Here is a 20,624-nt window from a genome sequence, read left to right as displayed (position 1 = left end):
GAGAGTGTCGAAGCTTTGAAGAGGTCCCAGAACGACAACGAGGCTCTCCAGATAGAGCTAGCAGAGGCAAGGAGATGGGAGGAAGCTACAGAAGCCCGCCTGCACGAGGTGGAGGACGAGACGGCCCAGCTAAGGGGGGAAGTGAGACAACTCCGGACAGAGGTGTCAATTGAGAAAAAACAAAAAGAGGACTTGCAGTTGCGTTTATCAGCACAAAAAGAAGAGTTGGAGGCTGAGTTTGCCGCGCAAAAGGAGGAACTCGAGACGGAATACCAGAAGCAGGTGGACGAGATGTATTTCTTTGGCTACCGTTGCTACATGAAGAAGCATGGTATCAAACGGGACGTCCCTTCGATTCCCCCGGGCGAGGAGAAAAAGTTGAGCCGCAAGCCCTCCCAATGAGAGCTTTTCTTTTTGTAACTTTTACTGCTATTTCTCTCTGTATTAGTAGTCCGGAGAACCTTTCTGTATACAATTTCACAATTATTAATAAAACATACCCATTCACATTGTTCTTCTTTCTTTCATTGGTAATACTGCTTTAGATTGGATACATTCCATGGTCGGAGCAATGGGGTTCCGTCTAGCTTCTGTAGATGATATGCTCCACTTTCACTTGTCTTAGACACTATATAGGGGCCTTCCCAATTGGCTTGAAACTTTCCTGCTCCTGTCTCAGCAGTGTTTTCGAAAACCTTCCTAAGGACCAGCGTTCCACTTTTGAAACTCCTGGGCCTTGCCTTGCGATTGTAGTGAGCGGCTGCCCTTTGTTGATAGTTGGCCATCCGGATGGATGCGGTCTTTCTTACTTCGTCTGCCCAGTCCAAATTTCTTCCTAATTCCGCATTTGCAACATCCTGCCGTCTTGCCTCGGTCCGGATAGTGGGTAGCCCTATTTCTGTAGGAATGACTACGTCCATACCGTATGCGATGGCGAATGGAGTGTTTCCTGTCGGACGTCCGGGTGTGGTTCGATAAGCCCACAGGACGCCGGGTAGCTCCTCCACCCACTTCCCTTTGGCTTGCTCGAGCCTCTTCTTTAAGGCAGTTATTAGGGTCTTGTTTGTGGCCTCTGCTTGCCCATTGCTTTGAGGATAACGCGGTGTGGAGTATGAATTCCGGATGTTTAGTTCTGAACATAAATTCTAGAAAGTTTTGCTATCAAACTGTGGACCGTTGTCAGCTATAATGGTTTGGGGGATTCCAAAGCGGTAGATGATGTTCTTCCATACGAACTTGATGACATCTTTGTCTTTGATGCTAGCGTATGCTTCAGCTTCCACCCATTTACTGAAGTAATCCGTAGCGACGAGCAGGAATTTCTTCTGGGCAGCTACGGCTGGTAGGGGTCTTACTATGTCCATGCCCCACTACGCAAAGGGCCAGGGGCCTGAAATTGGTTTCAACGTCTCCGACGGTACATGTGGTATGGGGGCATGCCTTTGACACTTGTCACGTTTTTTTACATAGGCTGCCGTATCCTTTTTCATCGTGGGCCAGTAATACCCTTGCGAATGGGCCCTGTGCGCCAGAGATCGACCTCCGGAATGGTTCTCACATACCTCCTCATGCAACTCAGCTAATACATACAGGGCCTCTGAGTGGTTTAGGCACCTAAGATAGGGACCTGTAAAGGACCGTTTGTACAAGTGCCCCCTGATCAGGCTGAAACGGGCATATTGTACCCGGGTCTTATGTGCCTGCTTGGGCTCTTCGGGCAGAGTGCCTATCCGGAGATACCTTATTATGTCTTCCGCCCACTCTTGGCCGTCAGCTTGGTTTGCCTCAATGGTATTGCAAGTGGAGGTTTCCGTGACGGAAGGGTTGGTTTGCACATGTATAGGCAATAATATGGCTTCTTTGATGGGGAGGGAAGCAGTTATGCTTGCGAGGGCGTCGGCACGTCCATTTTCAGTCCGTTTAATTTTTTCGATCGTCCATTCGGTGAACTGTTGTAAGGTGTCCCTTACTTTAGTCAGATATCGCGCCATGCGCTCATCCTTAGCTTCATATTCCTTCTGGACGTGCCTTACCACGAGTTGGGAATCACTATAGATCCGGAGCCTGGAGACGGATAGAGTCAGGACGAGGTCCAACCCGGATAGGATGGCCTCATACTCCGCTTCATTGTTAGAGGCGGGGAATCCCAGTCGGATAGCTTGCTCCAAATGTTCTCCTGTTGGGGATTGCAGCAGGAGCCCTACACCGGATCCTGATGACCGGGAGGCTCCATCAACCCGCAAAGTCTACTACTCCACTCCGCTTGGTTCCTTGCGTTGGGTAGATCTTCGGGAGTATCCCAACACGAAGTCAGCCATCACTTGGTCTTTCATGGACAACCTGGGTTGCAACTCGATTCCATATTCGCTCAACTCTATGGCCCATTGAAGCATTCTTCCGGTCAAGTCCGGCTTGTGCAGGATGTTGCGAAGGGGTTGGTCGGTTAGCACGGCCACTAGGTGGGCTTGGAAGTAAGGGCGGAGCTTCTGGGCGGCACTTCGAAGGGCCAAGGCCGTTAGCTCCACCTTTGAATACCTTGTTTCTACGTCCGCCAACGCTATGCTGACGTAGTAAATAGGTTTCTGCTCCTTGCACGAGGGGCATCGGAATAGAACAGCGCTAATTGCCCACTCCGATACAGCCAGGTAAATATACAATTTTTCTCTAGGGAGAGGGCTGCTTAGAATGGGCGGTTGCATGAGGCAATGCTTAATTTTTTTGAAAGCGCTCTGACAGCTGTCCGTCCATCCGCTCGCTCCAGCTTTTCGTATTGCCAAGAAGAAGGGTCGCAGTTCATCAGTGAAGCGGGCTATAAAGCGTCCTAGCGCGACGAGCTTGCCTGTGAGGCGCTGTAATTCCTTTTTGCTCCTGGGGGGTGGTGTTCCATGACTGCCTTAACTTGATCCGGGTTAACCTCTATCCCCCTTTGGCTGACCATAAATCCCAGGAATTTGCCAACACTTACGCCAAAGGCGCATTTAGAAGGATTCAACTTCATGTCATACTTCCTTAAGAGGTAGAAGCCCTCTTGCAAGTGGACGGTATGTTCCTCTCGGGTTTTGCTTTTGACCATGATATCGTCAATATATACCTCCACTCTACGGCCGACCAGAGGTTTGAAGATCTTCGTCATTAGTCTCTGATAAATGGTGTCAGCGTTTTTGAGTCCAAACGGCATGACTTTGTAGCAATAAAGATCGTGTGTCATTATGAAGGCTGTCTTTTCTTCGTCGGCCGGGGCCATGAGGATTTGGTGGTATCCGGAAAAAGCGTCCAAGAAGGAGAGCATCCCTTGCCCAGCAGTGGAGTCTACAATTTGGTTTATCCGTGGCAAAGAGAAACTGTCTTTTGGGCATGCATTATTGAGGTTGATGTAATCGACGCACACCCGCCATTTGCCTTCCTTTTTGGGTACCACTACTACATTTGCCAACCAGTCCGGATACTCCACTTCTCTAATGAATTCGGCTTCCAGCAACTTGTCAATCTCATCCCTGATAATTTTTTGTCTGTCCGGGTGAAAACGTCTAACCCTCTGTCGGACGAGTCTTGCTGTTGGCAAGACGTTAAGTCTATGAGAGACGATGGAGGGGTGAATTCCCTTCATATCAGAATGCGCCCATGCGAAGACATCATGGCTTTGTCGGAGGGCGTCTTGGATGTTCCGGGTCTCTTCAGGCGTCAAGAGGGAATTGATATATGTAAGGTGAGTACCTTCTTCCGAAATTTGGATCGTCTGCAAGGGATCCGCTGCCGGGGGATCTTTGTCCGCCGAACTCAGTAATTGCTATTGGTCAAGTGCATGGGTGGACTCAGGGAGGGGTTTATCCTCCTGGCTGGTCCCTACTTCTCGTGTTATCTGATAGCATTGGCGAGCGGCTAACTGGCTGCCGTATAGGTCGATTTGCCCATCCTCGGTAAGAAAGTTTACCATTTGATGGTACGTAGAGGGGATGGCTTTCATGTAGTGCAGCCATGTGCGCCCCAAGATGACATTGAAGGGTGATAAATCTTGTACCACCGAAAATTGTACGTTGAGAATGATTGGGCCAACTTGGACCGACAGTACAATATCTCCCAAGGAAGTAGTTATCGCTCCGTTGAATCCGGACAAAATTCGCCTAGGGTTTTCGAGGCCTGTGAGATTGCGTCCCATGTGGCAAATTACTGATGCTTGCACAAGATCGGCCGAGCTACCCGGGTCAACTAGGATGCGTCTCACGTCGAAGTCTCCCATCTCCAGGGACAGGATGAGGGCGTCGCGGTGCGGCTGCAATATCTGTGTGGGGTCTACTGGTGGGAAAATGATTGTCCCATCTATGGGGCGAGGCCCCCCCCCCCCCCCCCCCCCCAGCTATCCCAGGCCGTATGGAGTTGATGCGCTCACGCACCGATGCTGCTCGCAACAGCCTCTGTCTATTTCGTTGGAGTTGTATTCCTCATCCAACGGGCCTCCGTTGATATAATTTATAATGGCTTTGGGGGCGGCTGGAACCCTAGGGGTTCCAGAGTGGTGATTTCGGGAAGCATCTCTACCTCTGGCATCTGAGCGGAGGTATTGCTTCAAGTGTCCCGCCCTTATGAGCTTTTCAACCAAATAATGGAGGCTCCTGCACGTCTCCGTTATGTGACCATGTTCTTTATGGTAGGCACATTTTTTACTATGATCCCTTTTGAATGGGTCCGTTCTGAGGGGTCCGGGCCACCTGAAGTCGAACATGTCTTGGATCATAGGGAGAAGCTTCTCATAGGATATGGAAAGGGGTGTGAGGGGCGGCAGTTCCGGGCGGCCTTGTTCTTCCTGCCTTCGACCGGACGGCCTTGGCTGGTCCGGAAGTTTGGCATTTCTTTCCGCACCACTTCTGGATGCCTGTCTGACAACCAAGATTTGTTGGGTGGCTGCTCGCATGTCATCTTCGAGCATTGAGTATTTGCTCGCGCGCCGGAACAAGTCGTCCATCGTCGTAGGAGGCTTCTTAGCTAGCGATTCGAAGAATGGGGTGCCTGGACAGATGCTTCGCTTGAAGATCTGCAGGATAGCATCCATGCTGTAAGCCTCTACTTGTAACACGACCTAACCAAACCGTTTCACGAATTCCCTCAAAGACTCGTTCTCCTGCATTTTTATGTTTTGCAGAGTGCTGATGTTCTGTTTATACTGAGTGGAGCATAAGTATTGTCCCACGAAAGCTTCTGACAGGTCCCTGAAATTATCAACAGAGTTAGGAGGTAGGCGGTGAAACCATGAGAGGGTCTGCCCTTGTAGGCTGGGGAAGAATACTTTGCATAGCAGCGCGTCGTTTCCTATATTGAGAGTCATGAATTGTCGATAATGCATGATGTGGTCGAAGGGGTCGTTGGACCCATCATACGTGGAGAATTTAGGCACGATGAATTCCCTTGGGGGGTCGTAATGAACAATATGAGAGCAAAAAGGCGTGGAGAGCATGTCGTCCAGTCTTTTTTTATGGAGCCAATGGGTGGCTCGTTTGGGAGGTTTCTCCCAGCTTGGCGTAATGCTTGGTGCAGGAAGACGTTCTGCACCATGGGAGTGACCAGGGGGTCAGGGTGCGCTCCCCAGGTTGTGGCTACTGGTGGCCTTGTCTTCCCAGGTTCTTGTGGGCCTAGCCTCGCGCGCATCGCGTCTAACAACTGGGGTCTCTTGTCACGCTGTCTCTTTGACAAGAGGCGAGTAGAGTCTGAGCTTTCCTCCTGGAGAGCTTGGTGCATGGGCGTGTGTCGCTCTTGTGGCCTAACGTTGCATGTTTCAGGGATGGCTCCTGTTGTTCCAGGGTATATTGACTCTGGGTCAGGCCTTGAGTTTGCTACCTGGCCTCTTGAACGCTGACCACGATGAGGCCCCGTCGATGAAGCCTGGATGCGCAACATAGCGTTTTCTTCTCTCAATCTCGCTGTCTCCTAGAGGAGAGCCTACATTTGTCGCTCGCTTGCCAACTGTCTTTTCTCGATGGCTTGGCGCCATTCGGAATGACCTTCTTCTCCCCTAGCAGACGAGCGGCTTCTGGAAGGTGTGGACATTTTTGCCGGCGACTGAATCAACGATTTCCCACAAACGGCGCCAATGTTGAGGCCTTGCGTCCCAATGATCCACGTAGCTGCCAAGTGGACGCACGCTTTCAACCAAGATTGAGTTCTGGTTCAGTCTTCCCTGCAAAAGATGTCCGGACAGGATGTCCGGACACACCCTCCGATGGTTTTGTTAGCCATGGCTCAAGAGATTAGGCTATCAGGCTTTTTCAGGGATAGTCAGCTTACCTTCCTCCTTGTGTGAAGGCTCTTTTATATAGTGTCAGAGGCTCTGCCTCCCTCTTTAATGGTGGGAAGACTTTTTGGCTCGTCATGATGCCTTTAGGTGGTGGCAGGGCCATCATCACCCTACGGGCGGCTGTCAGAGATCGTGGGAAGCGACTTGCCATCATTCATGTCCTTTCGCTCTGCAGGCAACGGAACGTGGGCTGTGGCAGGCTGTCGGAATGACGTAGCAAGGCTTGCTCACTTCAGTCAGTAATCCGGACAACATATCCGGATAGGATATGCTATCGTCCGGGTGTGATGTTAAAGCTTCTCCCTGAGAGAGTCCGGATAAGGGAGCGCGCCACGTGTCCTCTTGGGGAGTCCGGATGGAGTTTCTCCGGATAGCAATGCGCGCCACGTGTCATCAGGGGGAGGGGTCCCTACACATATTATTATTGAATTTTAAGAAATTGATTATTGAGTTGAAGTTGTGTTGGGTGATTTGATCGGGTCAATGAGAAAGGTTGATTCAATGGTGGAACTAATAATATGAAATCCATCTATAAAGCCATTTTATTTTTCCCTTTCAAAATAAAATTTCATGGGAATGGTTGAAGAGAAAGCTAAAGGCTTCTTTGGGAGCTCTTCTTAGAATAATTTTATATTTGATAAAATTCGTTTTGAAAAATGTTTTTTGATAATTGATTCCTAAAACAATTTGTTATAACAAATTTGAGAGATCAAGTTTTAAAATAAATTTGAGGTATTTTTAATTTTTTTATTTGTTTTTTATAGAACATTTTAAAAATGATTTAAAGTATATAATATTTTCATAAAACATAATATTTTTTATTTAAGTTTTTAAATAAAATTTATTTTTAAAATAATTGAAAACTGCTTTTAAATACTAGAGTTTGTGGAAATAATAAATTTTTAGAAGAAAAAAAAAACTATAGGAATAAGGTAGCATTGAAAATAATTGTCACTTTCCTCACATGCTCATATGCTCCCCCAATTCGCAGATGACGTAATCTTTGCCATTTTCTCCCCAATTTCTTCATATGCTCTCTCCCTCTCACGAACTAATAACGTCGGTTCTTTATTTTATTCATATTTACTCTAAAACTAGCATTAGCATATACAATTTTATTTCATATACTAAAACCATTGTTAGTTTATAAAAGTTTGCACTAAAACCAACATTGGTAGATGCATTTTTATTTTATATACTAAAACCACTTTTATTAATGTTGATTTTTCGTGTATAAAATTCCATATTAAAACAAACATCGAAGATTTTGGTTTTATGATGAAGATTAAAGAAAAAAAAAATTTCTGTACATGTAAGTAAGAAGCAATACTTTGATAATTATTTTCAAAACCACCTTCTTTTTATATTTTTTCTCACATTATTTCTTTCACATGCTCTAAAAACTGTTCTTAGGTGTAGCTTTTAAAAAGTGTTTTTTAAAATGACACACGTGGTATTTTTTTTTTCAAAGAACAAGGTTGATTTTAAGATTCTCTAAAGAGAACCTCAAATATTCGTTTAGACGAGGAGTTAAAATAAACTAAACTTGTTTACTAGTTTAAAAGATATAATAATAATAATAATAATAGAAGATGTACATTTTGGTATGTATATTTTTATCATACTTAATGTATCCTCGTTTAACCAAATATGAATATGAACATGAATTTAATTAACCTTCATGTCAAATTTTCCCATGAAAAAGTTTAACAAAAACTAAAATATATATAAAATAAATTTAAACATAAAATATTTATATTTTAATCCTTCTTATTTAATATAAAACTAAAATATTTAAAAATATATAAAATTTTAAATAATGTTTATTAAACATGATTTCCCTTTATATTTTTCACTTTTGTATCATCTCTTAAATGGTAGATATGTCTTAACTCTTTTGTATTTGTATTTGTATTTTTTTTAATAAAAAGAATAAATAATTGCATTTGTATTTTTTTTTAATAAAAATTATAAATCATTTTTTTAATTAAAAGTATAAAAAAAAATTATTTTCGTGATAGATGTACTTTCTTTTTCAACTTTATTTTCTTTGTCTTTTATGTTGATATTCATCCCCAAAAGTTCAAACTCACTTTTGAAATAACTTGAACACATTACCTAATGCTTGTTTTGTTATATCATCAAAGATTATTTGGAACAGGTTCTTAATGAAAATTTTCAAATTGAAAAGTCTTTTATTTGATTAAATATCCGAGTTTAGTAATATAATTAGTCTTTATTATCTTCACCAATTATCTTCCCTCCAAATATTTCTTATTTTAATTCTTAATTTATATTTTTGAACAATACTTTTTACTCTTATTTATTATATTTTAATTTTTCATACAATTATACTCTTTTATGTTCCGGTATTCTTTCTTGAAAACAACTAAGATTCAACCTCTCTTTTTTTTCCTTTTTTTTTTTTGTCCTTAAACATTTTTTTTCTATATTTTCCCCTATCATCAAATAGTTGAATACTTTATATTAAGTTGACAAGTCAATTTTTCAGAAAAAGCTACCAAAAAAATGTTGATTTTTCAATGATGGAATAGGATATGATGAACCATGCATCTTTACTTCCATTTTCTTCTCGACCAAAGGCAAATCTTATCATGTGAAATTATCCAGATTTTATTTTTAAATTTTCTTGACTTCTATTCATTTGTAATGCTATGTTTGGTTAGGCGAATGTAACATGAAATAAAATAAGAATATATATATATTATTTCATATTTGATTGATGATAAGATAGTATAAGTTATGTTTCATATTCTTATTCCTTGTACAAATTAATAATAAGAACATTTTTCATTGTATATACTACTATCTTATGATATTATGTGATATAATATTTAAAAATATCATATTTTATTGAAAATCATATCTTATAACATGTATTTTCAATCAATCATATTTTATCCTATCATCCAAATTTAGTCCAATGAAATCTTATATTCAACATCCTATCCCGTCAATCAAACAAAGTCTAATGGAATCTTATATTCAAATAACCCGACAAAATCTTGTTTTCAACATCCTAACCCATCAACCAAATGAAGTAGAATGGAATCTTATCTTCAAACATGAGTTGCCACAAGATCCTATCATCCAAATTTAGCCCAATAAAATCTTATCTTCAACATCCTATCTCGTAAATCAAATGAAGTCCAATGGAATTTTGTCTTCAAATAGCCTTGAAATCTTATCTTTAACATCCTATCTTCCATTCATTCCTAAGGGAATCTTTTCTTCATACATGAGTTGCAAGATTGTGCTTGCCCCCCAAAGGACAACTAAAGTTTAATGGACAATAATCTTCCCTCTTTTACTTAGATTGTGAATTAGGCATATGATTTTAGAAAAATCAATTTTGGAATGTACGTATTCAAAATAAATGGATAAAGAAGACTAAATTTGTGGGGTTGGAATTTGGATGAAATATTTATAGGGAATTGTTGAGAACCAATCCCACCCGGAAAAGAGAAACCGAGTCTTTGTGTCACTGTGGAGAAGTTGTGAAGAGAATGGCAGAATACAGATTCAAATTTTGCTAATTTGAAAATAAAAAACCAATCAAATAATTCATAGACCAAAACTAATAATTTTGCTAATTTTTTCTTTAAATATAATTATATTATTATGATTTTTTTTATTAAACAAATAAAATTCAAATCCAAGAAGACTTGATAGGATTGATTTATTAATAAGTCTAATAGCTTTTAAAAACGATTTCAAACTCAAATACTCATTTTGTTGATATAAAAGAATTCATGAATAAAAATGGAATACCATTTCTCTCTTAGGATTTTGTTTTTTTTTTTTTTAATTTTATTATTAGATAAATACATTTTAAATCAAACCAGACTTGAAACTTGAAAGGATGAATTCGTGAACAGGAATTATTTTAAAGAAATAATTTAGAATCCAAACCCAACCAATTACCCTTCTGAAAATGTTTTATTATTCACATTGCCCGGATTTTATTTTTGAAATTTCTTGGCTTATATTCATTCCAAAGGCATCTTCAAGACATGAGTTATGACATTGTCCCTCTAACAGGACAATTAATTAAAGTCAAATGGCCAATAATTAGTCTTTATTATCTTCACCAATTCTCTTCCCTCCAAATATTTCTTATTTTAATTTTTATTTTACATTTTTGAACAATATTTTTTACTCTAATTTATCATACTTTAATTTTTCATAAACTATACTCTTTTATATTCATAAAGTAATATTATTCCTTCGAAACAACTAATACCCAACCTTTTTTTTGTCTTAAACATTTTTTTTTTTCAAAATTTTTCCCCAACATCAAATAGTTGAATACTTTACATCGAGTTGATTAGTCAATTTAGAAAAAACTATCAGAAGATGTTGAGAGGGGTGAAGTTGGGCTAGTCTAGCTGGCGCTATCCACCATGCCTCCTGCTTGATTGCCTTTGTTGACTTACGGTTATGGAATTCCTAGTCGCGTCGTTTTTGGCAAGTTGATTGGTGACCAAGACCTGTTGGGTAGCTGCGCGGACATCTTTCTTGAGCATGGAATATTTGTTTGCCCGTCTGAACAGATCGTCCATAGTTACATGGGCCTTTTGGCGAGGGATTCAAAGAAGGGTGTGCCCGGGCAGATACTCATTTTAAAGATTTGGAGGACAACATCCATGCTATAAAATTCCACTTGGAGTACAGCTTCCCCGAACCGTTTCACAAACTCTCTCAACGACTCATTCTCATGCATCTTTATGTTTTGCAGGGTACTGATGTTTTGTTTATGTCATGTTGAGCATAGATATTGTCCCACAAAGGCTTCCGATAGATCTCAAAAGTTGTCTACGAAATTCATCGGGAGGCGGTGGAACCACGAGAGATCCTGACCTTGGAGGCTGGCTAGAAAAACCTTGCACAACAGCATGTCATTCCCTATGTCAAGGGTCATAAGCTGTCTAAAGTGCATGATGTGATCAAATGGATCACTGGATCCGTCGTACACGGAGAATTTTGGTATTATGGACCCTATCAGGGGTTCGTAATTGATAATGCGAGAGATAAAAGGCGTGGAAAACATGTCGTCCAGTCGCCTGATGACAAAGCTGAGGGAACCTCTACTTACCATATCCCCTCCCAGATGTTGTAGTGGTGGGTGTGGGGGATAGTCCTCTATGATGGGTGCAGCTGAGAGACCAGGATATACCTCATGGGCTGTCGCTACACGCGGTTTCTCCATATCGAGCACCTGAGACACTAATCTTGCGCGCATCGCATCTGATAGCTGGGATTTCCTATCGTGTCTCATTTTTTATGAGACATGAGTGGAATCAGAGGTTTCATCTTGTGGCGCGTGATAGGTTGGTAGGGGTCTTTCATCAGGCCGCATATCATGCTCATCAGATGGGAACTCTACATTTCCAGGGTAAGTTGTCTCCTCGTTTTTCCTGGAGTTCATTCGCTGACTCCTTGGTTGCCGGCTACGAGGAGGGCTTGATGATGACAGTTGAATTCGCAATACCTCGTTCTCCTCCCTGAGTCTTCTTGTTTCTTGGAGCAAGGCTTGCACTTGTCGTTCGCTCTCTCGCTAGCGTCTTTCCATACTTTCACGCCAGTCAAAGTAACTCTCACTACCCCTAGCTGATGAGCGACTCCTTGAGGGTATTGACATTTTTATCCTGAGGTTCCTACAGACGACGCCAATTGTAGGGGCTTCCCCCATGTGGCAAGCTACTCCTGGCCCACATGGCACCCTTCTGTCTCTGCCCGGACGATCATCATCAAACCCGGAGAACTCTATCCGATCTATGTATACCAGCAACCGGCAACATTGCACTCCTCTAAACTGCATGATGCATTTTGGATAGATAATCTAACCCACTTCTACAAACAATCATTCCCCTTTATCAAGAGTATGGATGATGGGATGTTACTTTGTCTTCACAGCCGAATTGCCACACGCTACAGCATACCTTCTACAAATTGAGGTGACAAGCGAACCATCATGACATCCCCACTGCCAGCCTCTGCCAGCCGCCTAAATGGTGATGATTACCCTACCATATACTATGCTACCATCATGACTGCGAAAGTCAAGATGCCAACTCAGCGTAGATGTGACTTCGCTCTAGACACTATAAAAACCCTCCAAAAATCAAAGCCCAAGTACGTAATATAGAAGACTCTCCTAGCTGTGGTTAAAAAGGTAGCTCTTACTTTAGGCAACTAACTTAGGCTTCGGAGGGTGTGTCCGAACAACTTGTCCAAACATCTTTCTGCAGGAAAAAAATGAGAAGCCAGTCTCTAGCAACTAGATCCAACATTTCCATGCTGCGACGAGGAGAAATATCATCCCCAATTGATTCAACATCAACAGTGTTTAGTTCATTTCAACAACAAGGATGCTTCCCAAACAAAAATTTAGCATAACTCAACTTAACGAATTTAACATATATTATCATCAATTCAGTCTTCACCTCCGCATAATTGTATAGCCAAAGAGCCTTGAAAAAACATCACTCCATCATTAATCATCAATTGATAAGTCGAATCAGCTCATCAAAGACTACTCCTTCGCTCTGCTTCGTCACATGATTTTCTTGCAAATGGGACAATTGGACTCCTTCGGGTTTTTGCGGGTCTAGCTAAAATAACCTCCAAGTGAATATTGGCAATATTCACTTCGGGTTCTCACGCATGTGTAGCCAATTTCGATTTTTTGACCAAAATATCGACTATATTTCACTTTCTTTTTTTTTTAGATTGGTCGATTTCATTTCAACCACCTCCAATATTTGATATTTCCTCGATATTTCGACGAAATATCCCAATTTTTCAAGCCATATATGGACTTGTGCAACTTACAAACAACATTAAAAGGCAAAGTCTCTCCTTTTCAACAAGTGTAACCAAGTGTAATAATCATATAAACTTCCTTAATTAGGTCACCATGAAGAAAAGTGTTACTAACATCAAGTTGAGTAAGAAACCAGTCATAAATAGCAACCAAAAAGAGTAAAACTTTAACAGTAACAAGTTTTGCTACAAGAGAAAAAATGTCCAAAAAGTCAATACCTTCTTGTTGTGTATAACCCTTAGCCACAAGGTGGACTTAATGTCTTTCCACTGTACCATTAGCTCGAAACTTGATCTTGCACACCCATTTACAACCAACAGGGTGTTTTCCAAGGGAAAGAGAGAGTATAGACCAAGTTCCATTGTTTTCCAAAGCTTGCAATTCAACATTCATAGCATCATGTCACACCTAAGATTCAATAGCTTGGGAAAAGGTTTAGGGTTCAATGTCAAAGGTAATGGCCAAGATGAATGTTCCGTATGGTTGGGAAAGCTTTTGATGGCTTAAAAAGAAAGAGATGGGATAAAGATGAGGAGTGGATGACATGATAAAAGAAGTGGAGAATGAGTGTGTAGCTAAGTAACAATGGTAATATAATAAATAAGTTGGTTGTTTAGTGATACGACGTGGATGAGAGATGGATTGAATCAGAGAAGAGCATGAATAGGATCCGAAGGTGTTGTCGTTCTTCTTGAACGACAAGATTGAAAACCTTCGCAACAGGGGGTAATAGGTCAAACGTCAAAATCTGCCTATGCATCCCCATAGAGGATTCGTTTAAGCCCATCAAAAATTACATCACATACTCTTGTTGTTGGTACTCCATCCATGCTTTCATGCCACCACATTGACATATGGGAATGAGTTGAAAATTCTTGAGTTCGTCCCAAAGAATTTTCATATAAGTATAATAAGTATTGATATCGAGGAAACCTTGAAACAAATTGTGCAACTATTGCTTGATCTGAAAAATGTGTGGGATGTTGCTCTAATGAAATCGATCGTGTAAATTTACCTAAACAACTTGAGCATTATCAAGGTAGAGAAGACTATCAGCGATCTCTTTGGAAACAACATTGAGAAGTCAAGAAGTGACCATATTGTTACATCTTAACCAAACCCCAACAAAAGGATCATTTGGAGGTGGTTGTAGAATCAATCCATCGACAAAAACCGAGTTTGTGATTGGCATTGGAGCCATGAGCATGGCTCAGCTCTAAGTATTATAGTTGGGACCAATGAGGAGATGAGAAATGAGAACCAATTCAAGATGATCACCATTGTGCAAGAAAAAATGATTGAATCATATTGAGCCATGTTACTAGTGGAAAAAAAAATGTGGGAGTGGTTGGAATCAGTTCATGTTGTTACCACAAGCCATTTTAGCAAGAAGATGAAACAGCAATGGAAAAAAGATTCTATGATACCATATTACAAGGAGGGAATGGAAAAGAGAAAAAACACATTCTCATTCTATTGGCTTGAATTAATTGTCTAAAGGTACTATATATATATATATATAGCAGAGTGCTCTACCTAGTGCTATGCCTTAAATTACCAAACCAAGTTGTACAACTCAGCACTTATTCTAACAAACTATATCTAGAATATTCTATACGAATATAGTTGTTATAATAGACAAAAAAAATGCTAGTATACTAAAACATGACTTAAGAAAATGATAGAATATTCAACATTTAATAAATTACATGTCTTATTTTTACTTTCAAAAATAAATAAATAAATAAAGTTTTAATCTTATATTTTAAAAATTATTTATAAATTTTTTTTTTGAATTTTAAGTCAATGCTCATATTGTTTTAAACCATTTATAAAAAATATAATATTTTTTTAAGAGAAGTCTTTATTATTTATACAAGAGTTTCTACTATTAATAATATTATATTCTATTTTTTAAAAATAGAAAATAGAAAATGTATCTACACTACATTGTGGTAATCCATATTATTATTGAATTTTAAGAAATTGATTATTGAGTTGAAGTTGTGTTGGGTGATTTGATCGGGTCAATGAGAAAGGTTGATTCAATGGTGGAACTAATAATATGAAATCCATCTATAAAGCCGAATTTTTTTTTTTTTTCCCTTTCAAAATAAAATTTCATGGGAATGGTTGAAGAGAAAGCTAAAGGCTTCTTTGGGAGCTCTTCTTAGAATAATTTTATATTTGATAAAATTCGTTTTGAAAAATGTTTTTTGATAATTGATTCCTAAAACAATTTGTTATAACAAATTTGAGAGATCAAGTTTTAAAATAAATTTGAGGTATTTTTAATTTTTTATTTGTTTTTTATAGAACATTTTAAAAAGGATTTAAAGTAAATAATATTTTCATAAAAAAATAATTTAAAAAATACTTTTTATTTAAATTTTTAAATAAAATTTATTTTTAAAATAATTGAAAACTGCTTTTAAATACTAGAGTTTATGGAAACAATAATTTTTTAGAGAAAAAAAAAACTATAGGAATAAGGTAGCATTGAAAATAATAACGCTTTCCTCACATGCTCATATGCCCCCAATTTGCAGATGACGTAATCTTTGCCATTTACTCCCCAATTTCTTCATATGCTCTCTCCTTCTCACGAACTAATAACGTTGGTTCTTTATTTTATTCATATTTACACTAAAACTAACATTAGCATATACAATTTTATTTCATAGACTAAAACCATTGTTAGTTTATAAAATTTTGCACTAAAACCAGGTAGATGCATTTTTATTTTATATACTAAAACCAATATTATCAATGTTGATTTTTCGTGTATAAAAGTTCATATTAAAACAAAGATCGAAGATTTTGGTTTTATGACGAAGATTAATGAAAAAAAAAATATATTTCTATACATGTAAGTAAAAAGCGATACTTTGATAATTATTTTCAAAACCACCTTCTTTCTATATTTTTTCTCACATTATTTCTTTCACATGCTCTAAAAACTATTCTTATTCCTTGTACAAACTAACAATAAGAACATTTTTCATTGGATATACTACTATCTTATGATATTATGTGATATAATATCTAAAGATATCATATTCTATTGAAAATCATATAATAAAACATGTATTTTCAATCAATCATATTTTATCCTATCATCCAAATTTAGTCCAATGAAATCTTATCTTCAACATCTTATCCCGTCAATCAAACGAAGTCTAATGGAATATTATCTTCAAATAACCCGACAAAATCTTGTTTTCAACATCCTAATCCATCAACCAAATGAAGTAGAATGGAATCTTATCTTCAAACATGAGTTATCACAAGATCCTATCATCCAAATTTAGTCCAATAAAATCTTATCTTCAACATTCTATCTCGTAAATCAAATGAAGTCCAATGGAATTTTGTCTTCAAATAACCTAATGAAATCTTATCTTTAACATCCTATCTTCCATTCATTCCTAAGGGAATCTTTTCTTCATACACGAGTTGCAAGATTGTGCTTGCCCCCAAAGGACAACTAAAGTTTAATGGACAATAATCTTCCCTCCTTAGATTGTGAATTGGGCATATGATTTTAGAAAAATCAATTTTGGAATGTTCGTATTCAAAATAAATGGATAAGGAAGACTAAATTTGTGGGGTTGGAATTTGGATGAAATATTTATAGGGAATTGTTGAGAACCAATCCCACCCGGAAAGAAGAAACCGAGTCTTTGTGTCATTGTGGAGAAGTTGTGAAGAGAATGGCAGAATACAGATTCAAATTTTGCTAATTTGAAAATCGAAAACCAATCAAATAATTCATAGGCCAAAACTAATAATTTTGCTAATTTTTTCTTTAAATATAATTTTATTATTATGATTTTTTTATTAAACAAATGAAATTCAAATCCAAGAAAACTTGATAGGATTGATTTATTAATAAGTCTAATAGCTTTTAAAAACGATTTCAAACTCAAATACTCATTTTGTTGATATAAAAAGAATTCATGAATAAAAATGGATTACCATTTCTCTCTTAGGATTTTGTTTTTTTTTTTAAATTTTATTATTAGATAAATACATTTTAAATCAAACCAGACTTGAAACTTGAAAGGACGAATTCGTGAACAGGAATTATTTTAAAGAAATAATTTAGAATCCAAACCCAACCAATTACCCTTCTGAAAATGTTTTACTATTCACATTGCCCGGATTTTATTTTTGAAATTTCTTGGCTTCTATTCATTCCAAAGGCATCTTCAAGACATGAGTTATGGCATTGTCCCTCTAACAGGACAATTAATTAAAGTCAAATGGCCAATAATTAGTCTTTATTATCTTCACCAATTATCTTCCCTCCAAATATTTCTTATTTTAATTCTTATTTTACATTTTTGAACAATTTTTTTACTTTAATTTTTCATAAACTATATCTTTTATATTCTTAAAGTAATATTATTCCTTCGAAACAACTAATACCCAACCTTTTTTTTGTCTTAAACATTTTTTTTTTCAAAATATTTCCCCAACATCAAATAGTTGAATACTTTACATCGAGTTGATTAGTCAATTTAGAAAAAACTATCAGAAGATGTTGAAAATTTACAAAAAACTGTCAAAAAGTATTAAAAATATATTATTTTATTTTCAAAGATAGAATAGAATATCGATGCACATGCATGTTTACTTTTATTTTCTTATTGAATCCTCAACCAAGACAAATTTTATCATGTGACAAAAAGCATAAAAGTTATTTAATTTAAATATGATCTATTGATTCATTTTATATCAAGAAAAAAAATATATAGAATTTACTTAATCTGAATAATAATCGTGTTAAATTTCTTTAACAAGCATACCTATTTACTATGTAGGTAAAATGATACCAACCATATAACATATTTGATAAATTCTTTGAATTGAATTAAGTTAAAATACAATAAATTAAACTAAATGATAGGAATAATCTTTCTATGAAATTTAAAAATAAAAAAAGGACTTGAAATATAGTGAAAATGATTTTATATTTTATATACTTTCAAATTATTTTATAAAAATAATTCTGTACAGGAAATATGGAAAAAAAAAATTCAGGTCAATTAATTTGACTTTTCTTTGGATGAAACTAATTTTAAAACAAATAATAAAAAAATAAGATATTACAATGAATGTTTTGGTTGGATATGAGCCAATCTTTGCAAGGATTGGGTTATCCATATCCATGACCCAGTCAAGTTGATTTGACAGCTCAAGCTAAGTTCTACCAGGTCAGCCAATCTAGGTTTGGAAGATACTGCCAATTGCTTTACGTGTTTGTCAGCTCACACTTATTTCTATTCGGAGGTCACAATTGGGTCACATCATGGTAGGTTCATGTCATGTCAATATAAAAATGCCAAAAACTTATTCAATCCAAATATGACCTATGGATTCCTTGTCGCTGTCACATGAATATAACTCGTTTGTAACATGGTTAAATTGACATGAATCACGTCGGTTGAAGTATATTAAATTTAAATTTTAAAAAAATAATAATGACAAGAATAACCCATTTAACCTAAATATAATTACGACCTACTTATGATTATTATCCATTTAACTTATTCCAATTTTTAAATAATTAGCTTGTTTTTTAAATTAATTTATTAAAATATAATAAAATTAATTAATTTATTAATAAGTCTTAGGAAATATTTGATAAAACTTAGTACTTGTTATTTAATAATTTAATTTGATTTTAAGTGAAATTATATGTAAATTATTAATTTAAAACTTATTATTTAATTCTTATTTTCAGTAGTAAAGTTATTTGATAAAATGAACTTAAAATTTATTTTAAATCATCAATTTGATATATTTATCCTCATAAATTATAATTAAGGTAAAGAAGGTCTAGTAACAATGAAGATTGTGAAATAATAAAGAAGATGGTGGAGATAATTAGGATAAATGGTGATAAAAAAAAAACTAAATAAAGATATAGATTTAAAAATAAATAAATAAATTATTTTTATTTATTATTTAAAAGTACTTTTAACTTTAAATTATGTCATTAAATTATTTAACAAAATATATTTAATTTACTTAATAACTTAAATTAAATTATTAAGCCACTTTAAATTATTATATTTGTTTATCAAACATCCACCTAGTTAAACAAAATCTTATTATTCGTGATCATATGAATAAGTGAGAATATACATACAATAACTTTCTTATCACTTTTTTTTTACTACCTTTTAATTTTATTTCTCTATTTAATATATGTATACGGAAGTTAGCCCAATGAGTTTAGAAGAGGAAGATCTATCATTATTGGGCATACTTCAATTTGCTTGAAATTTATTTTTCTTTACTCACCATGTTTAAGAAAAATTATGCATTGGTATTTCCATAAAATTGAGAGAATGAAATAAAAAAAAACATTTTAAAAATTCAAAATTTCTATATCATGTAAAATCTCATGTTTCATTTAAAATCAAGTACTGTGTTGAAAATTTCCCATTTGCAAATTACTGTTTATATAGAAAAAAAAAAATTTTAAAGACAAATTTGGAGATATATTTGAACATAATTTATTATCTTTAAGGTTTTGTTTGGATTTTAGAGAGTTTAGGAAAGTATAAAGTAAAGAAAATAATACAAAAAATACAAAAGAATAAAAATTACAAAAAATAAAAGTAGAATCAAACTTAATAAATGCTCTCACCTTTTCCTAAATATAGTTTTTTTCTCTTATATAAAGAGTGAAAATTTCGAAAATATACAAGTTTAAAGATAATATTTATTGTATTTGAATTTTTTAATGGTAAATCAAATACGAAATTTTGGATTTCCCGTTTACTTTCTTTCCTTGCCTTTAAACCTCAAGAAAGTTATGGAAAAAGGAAAATAAAGTAAAAAAAAAAAAGAGAAAAAAAAAACCAAATCTAGAAATAGAAAAAACAATTGAAAAGTAATAAAAGTTATTTAAAAGTTGGTGCATTTTCAAATTATTTGGTAAAAAAAAAAAAAAGCATATGAAAAGTAGGAAAAAAAATTCAAACAAATTAGTTTGACTTTTCTTTAGTGGAAATTAAATTTTAAAAAAATAATAAATAAGATATTACAAAATATTGGTGCAAGGTGAGCTCATCTTTGAAAATTAAATTTAAAAATAATGATAAATAAATAAGATAATACAAGATATTGTATCAATGTGAGCCACTCTTTGCAAGGACCACGTTATCCATGACCAAGTCAAGTTGATATGAGAGCTCAACTAATTCTTCTACATGCTAACAAACTTATGCTTATCATACTTATTTTGTGTCGTATGATAAGTATATAAAATTTTATATACTTATGACAGGACTCATATAACTTATTTGATAAATTGGTTGAATTGAGTCAAATTGAAGTACATTAAATTCAACTAAATAATAGCAATAACCCATTTAACTCAAACATGATTATGACACACTTAATATGATACTAATGATTTATTTCACTTGATCTAATCTTTAAATATTAGTTTATTTTTTATAAAAAATTTATAAA

General features: G+C 36.0%; 2 protein-coding genes across 2 annotated transcripts; both read right to left on the bottom strand.

Annotated features, from left to right (window-relative positions):
* Positions 1 to 1,370: 1,370 nt before the first annotated feature.
* On the bottom strand, positions 1,371 to 2,699 carry LOC117932556. The gene is made up of 2 exons (XM_034853833.1): positions 2,276 to 2,699; positions 1,371 to 2,212 (listed from the first exon to the last, which is right to left on the bottom strand). The coding sequence occupies exons 1-2, from the start codon at positions 2,697 to 2,699 to the stop codon at positions 1,371 to 1,373; spliced, it is 1,266 nt and encodes a 421-aa protein (XP_034709724.1).
* A 1,088-nt stretch (positions 2,700 to 3,787) lies between these two features.
* On the bottom strand, positions 3,788 to 5,047 carry LOC117932555. Its single transcript, XM_034853832.1, has 2 exons — positions 4,366 to 5,047; positions 3,788 to 4,290 (listed from the first exon to the last, which is right to left on the bottom strand). The coding sequence occupies exons 1-2, from the start codon at positions 5,045 to 5,047 to the stop codon at positions 3,788 to 3,790; spliced, it is 1,185 nt and encodes a 394-aa protein (XP_034709723.1).
* Between the last annotated feature and the right edge of the window lie 15,577 nt (positions 5,048 to 20,624).

Source organism: Vitis riparia, chromosome 15 (genome assembly GCF_004353265.1).
Source record: "Vitis riparia cultivar Riparia Gloire de Montpellier isolate 1030 chromosome 15, EGFV_Vit.rip_1.0, whole genome shotgun sequence".
Lineage (NCBI taxonomy): Eukaryota > Viridiplantae > Streptophyta > Magnoliopsida > Vitales > Vitaceae > Vitis > Vitis riparia.
The sequence above is the reverse complement of the archived record's forward strand: the minus strand, read 5'-3'. Positions and strand labels throughout refer to the sequence as shown.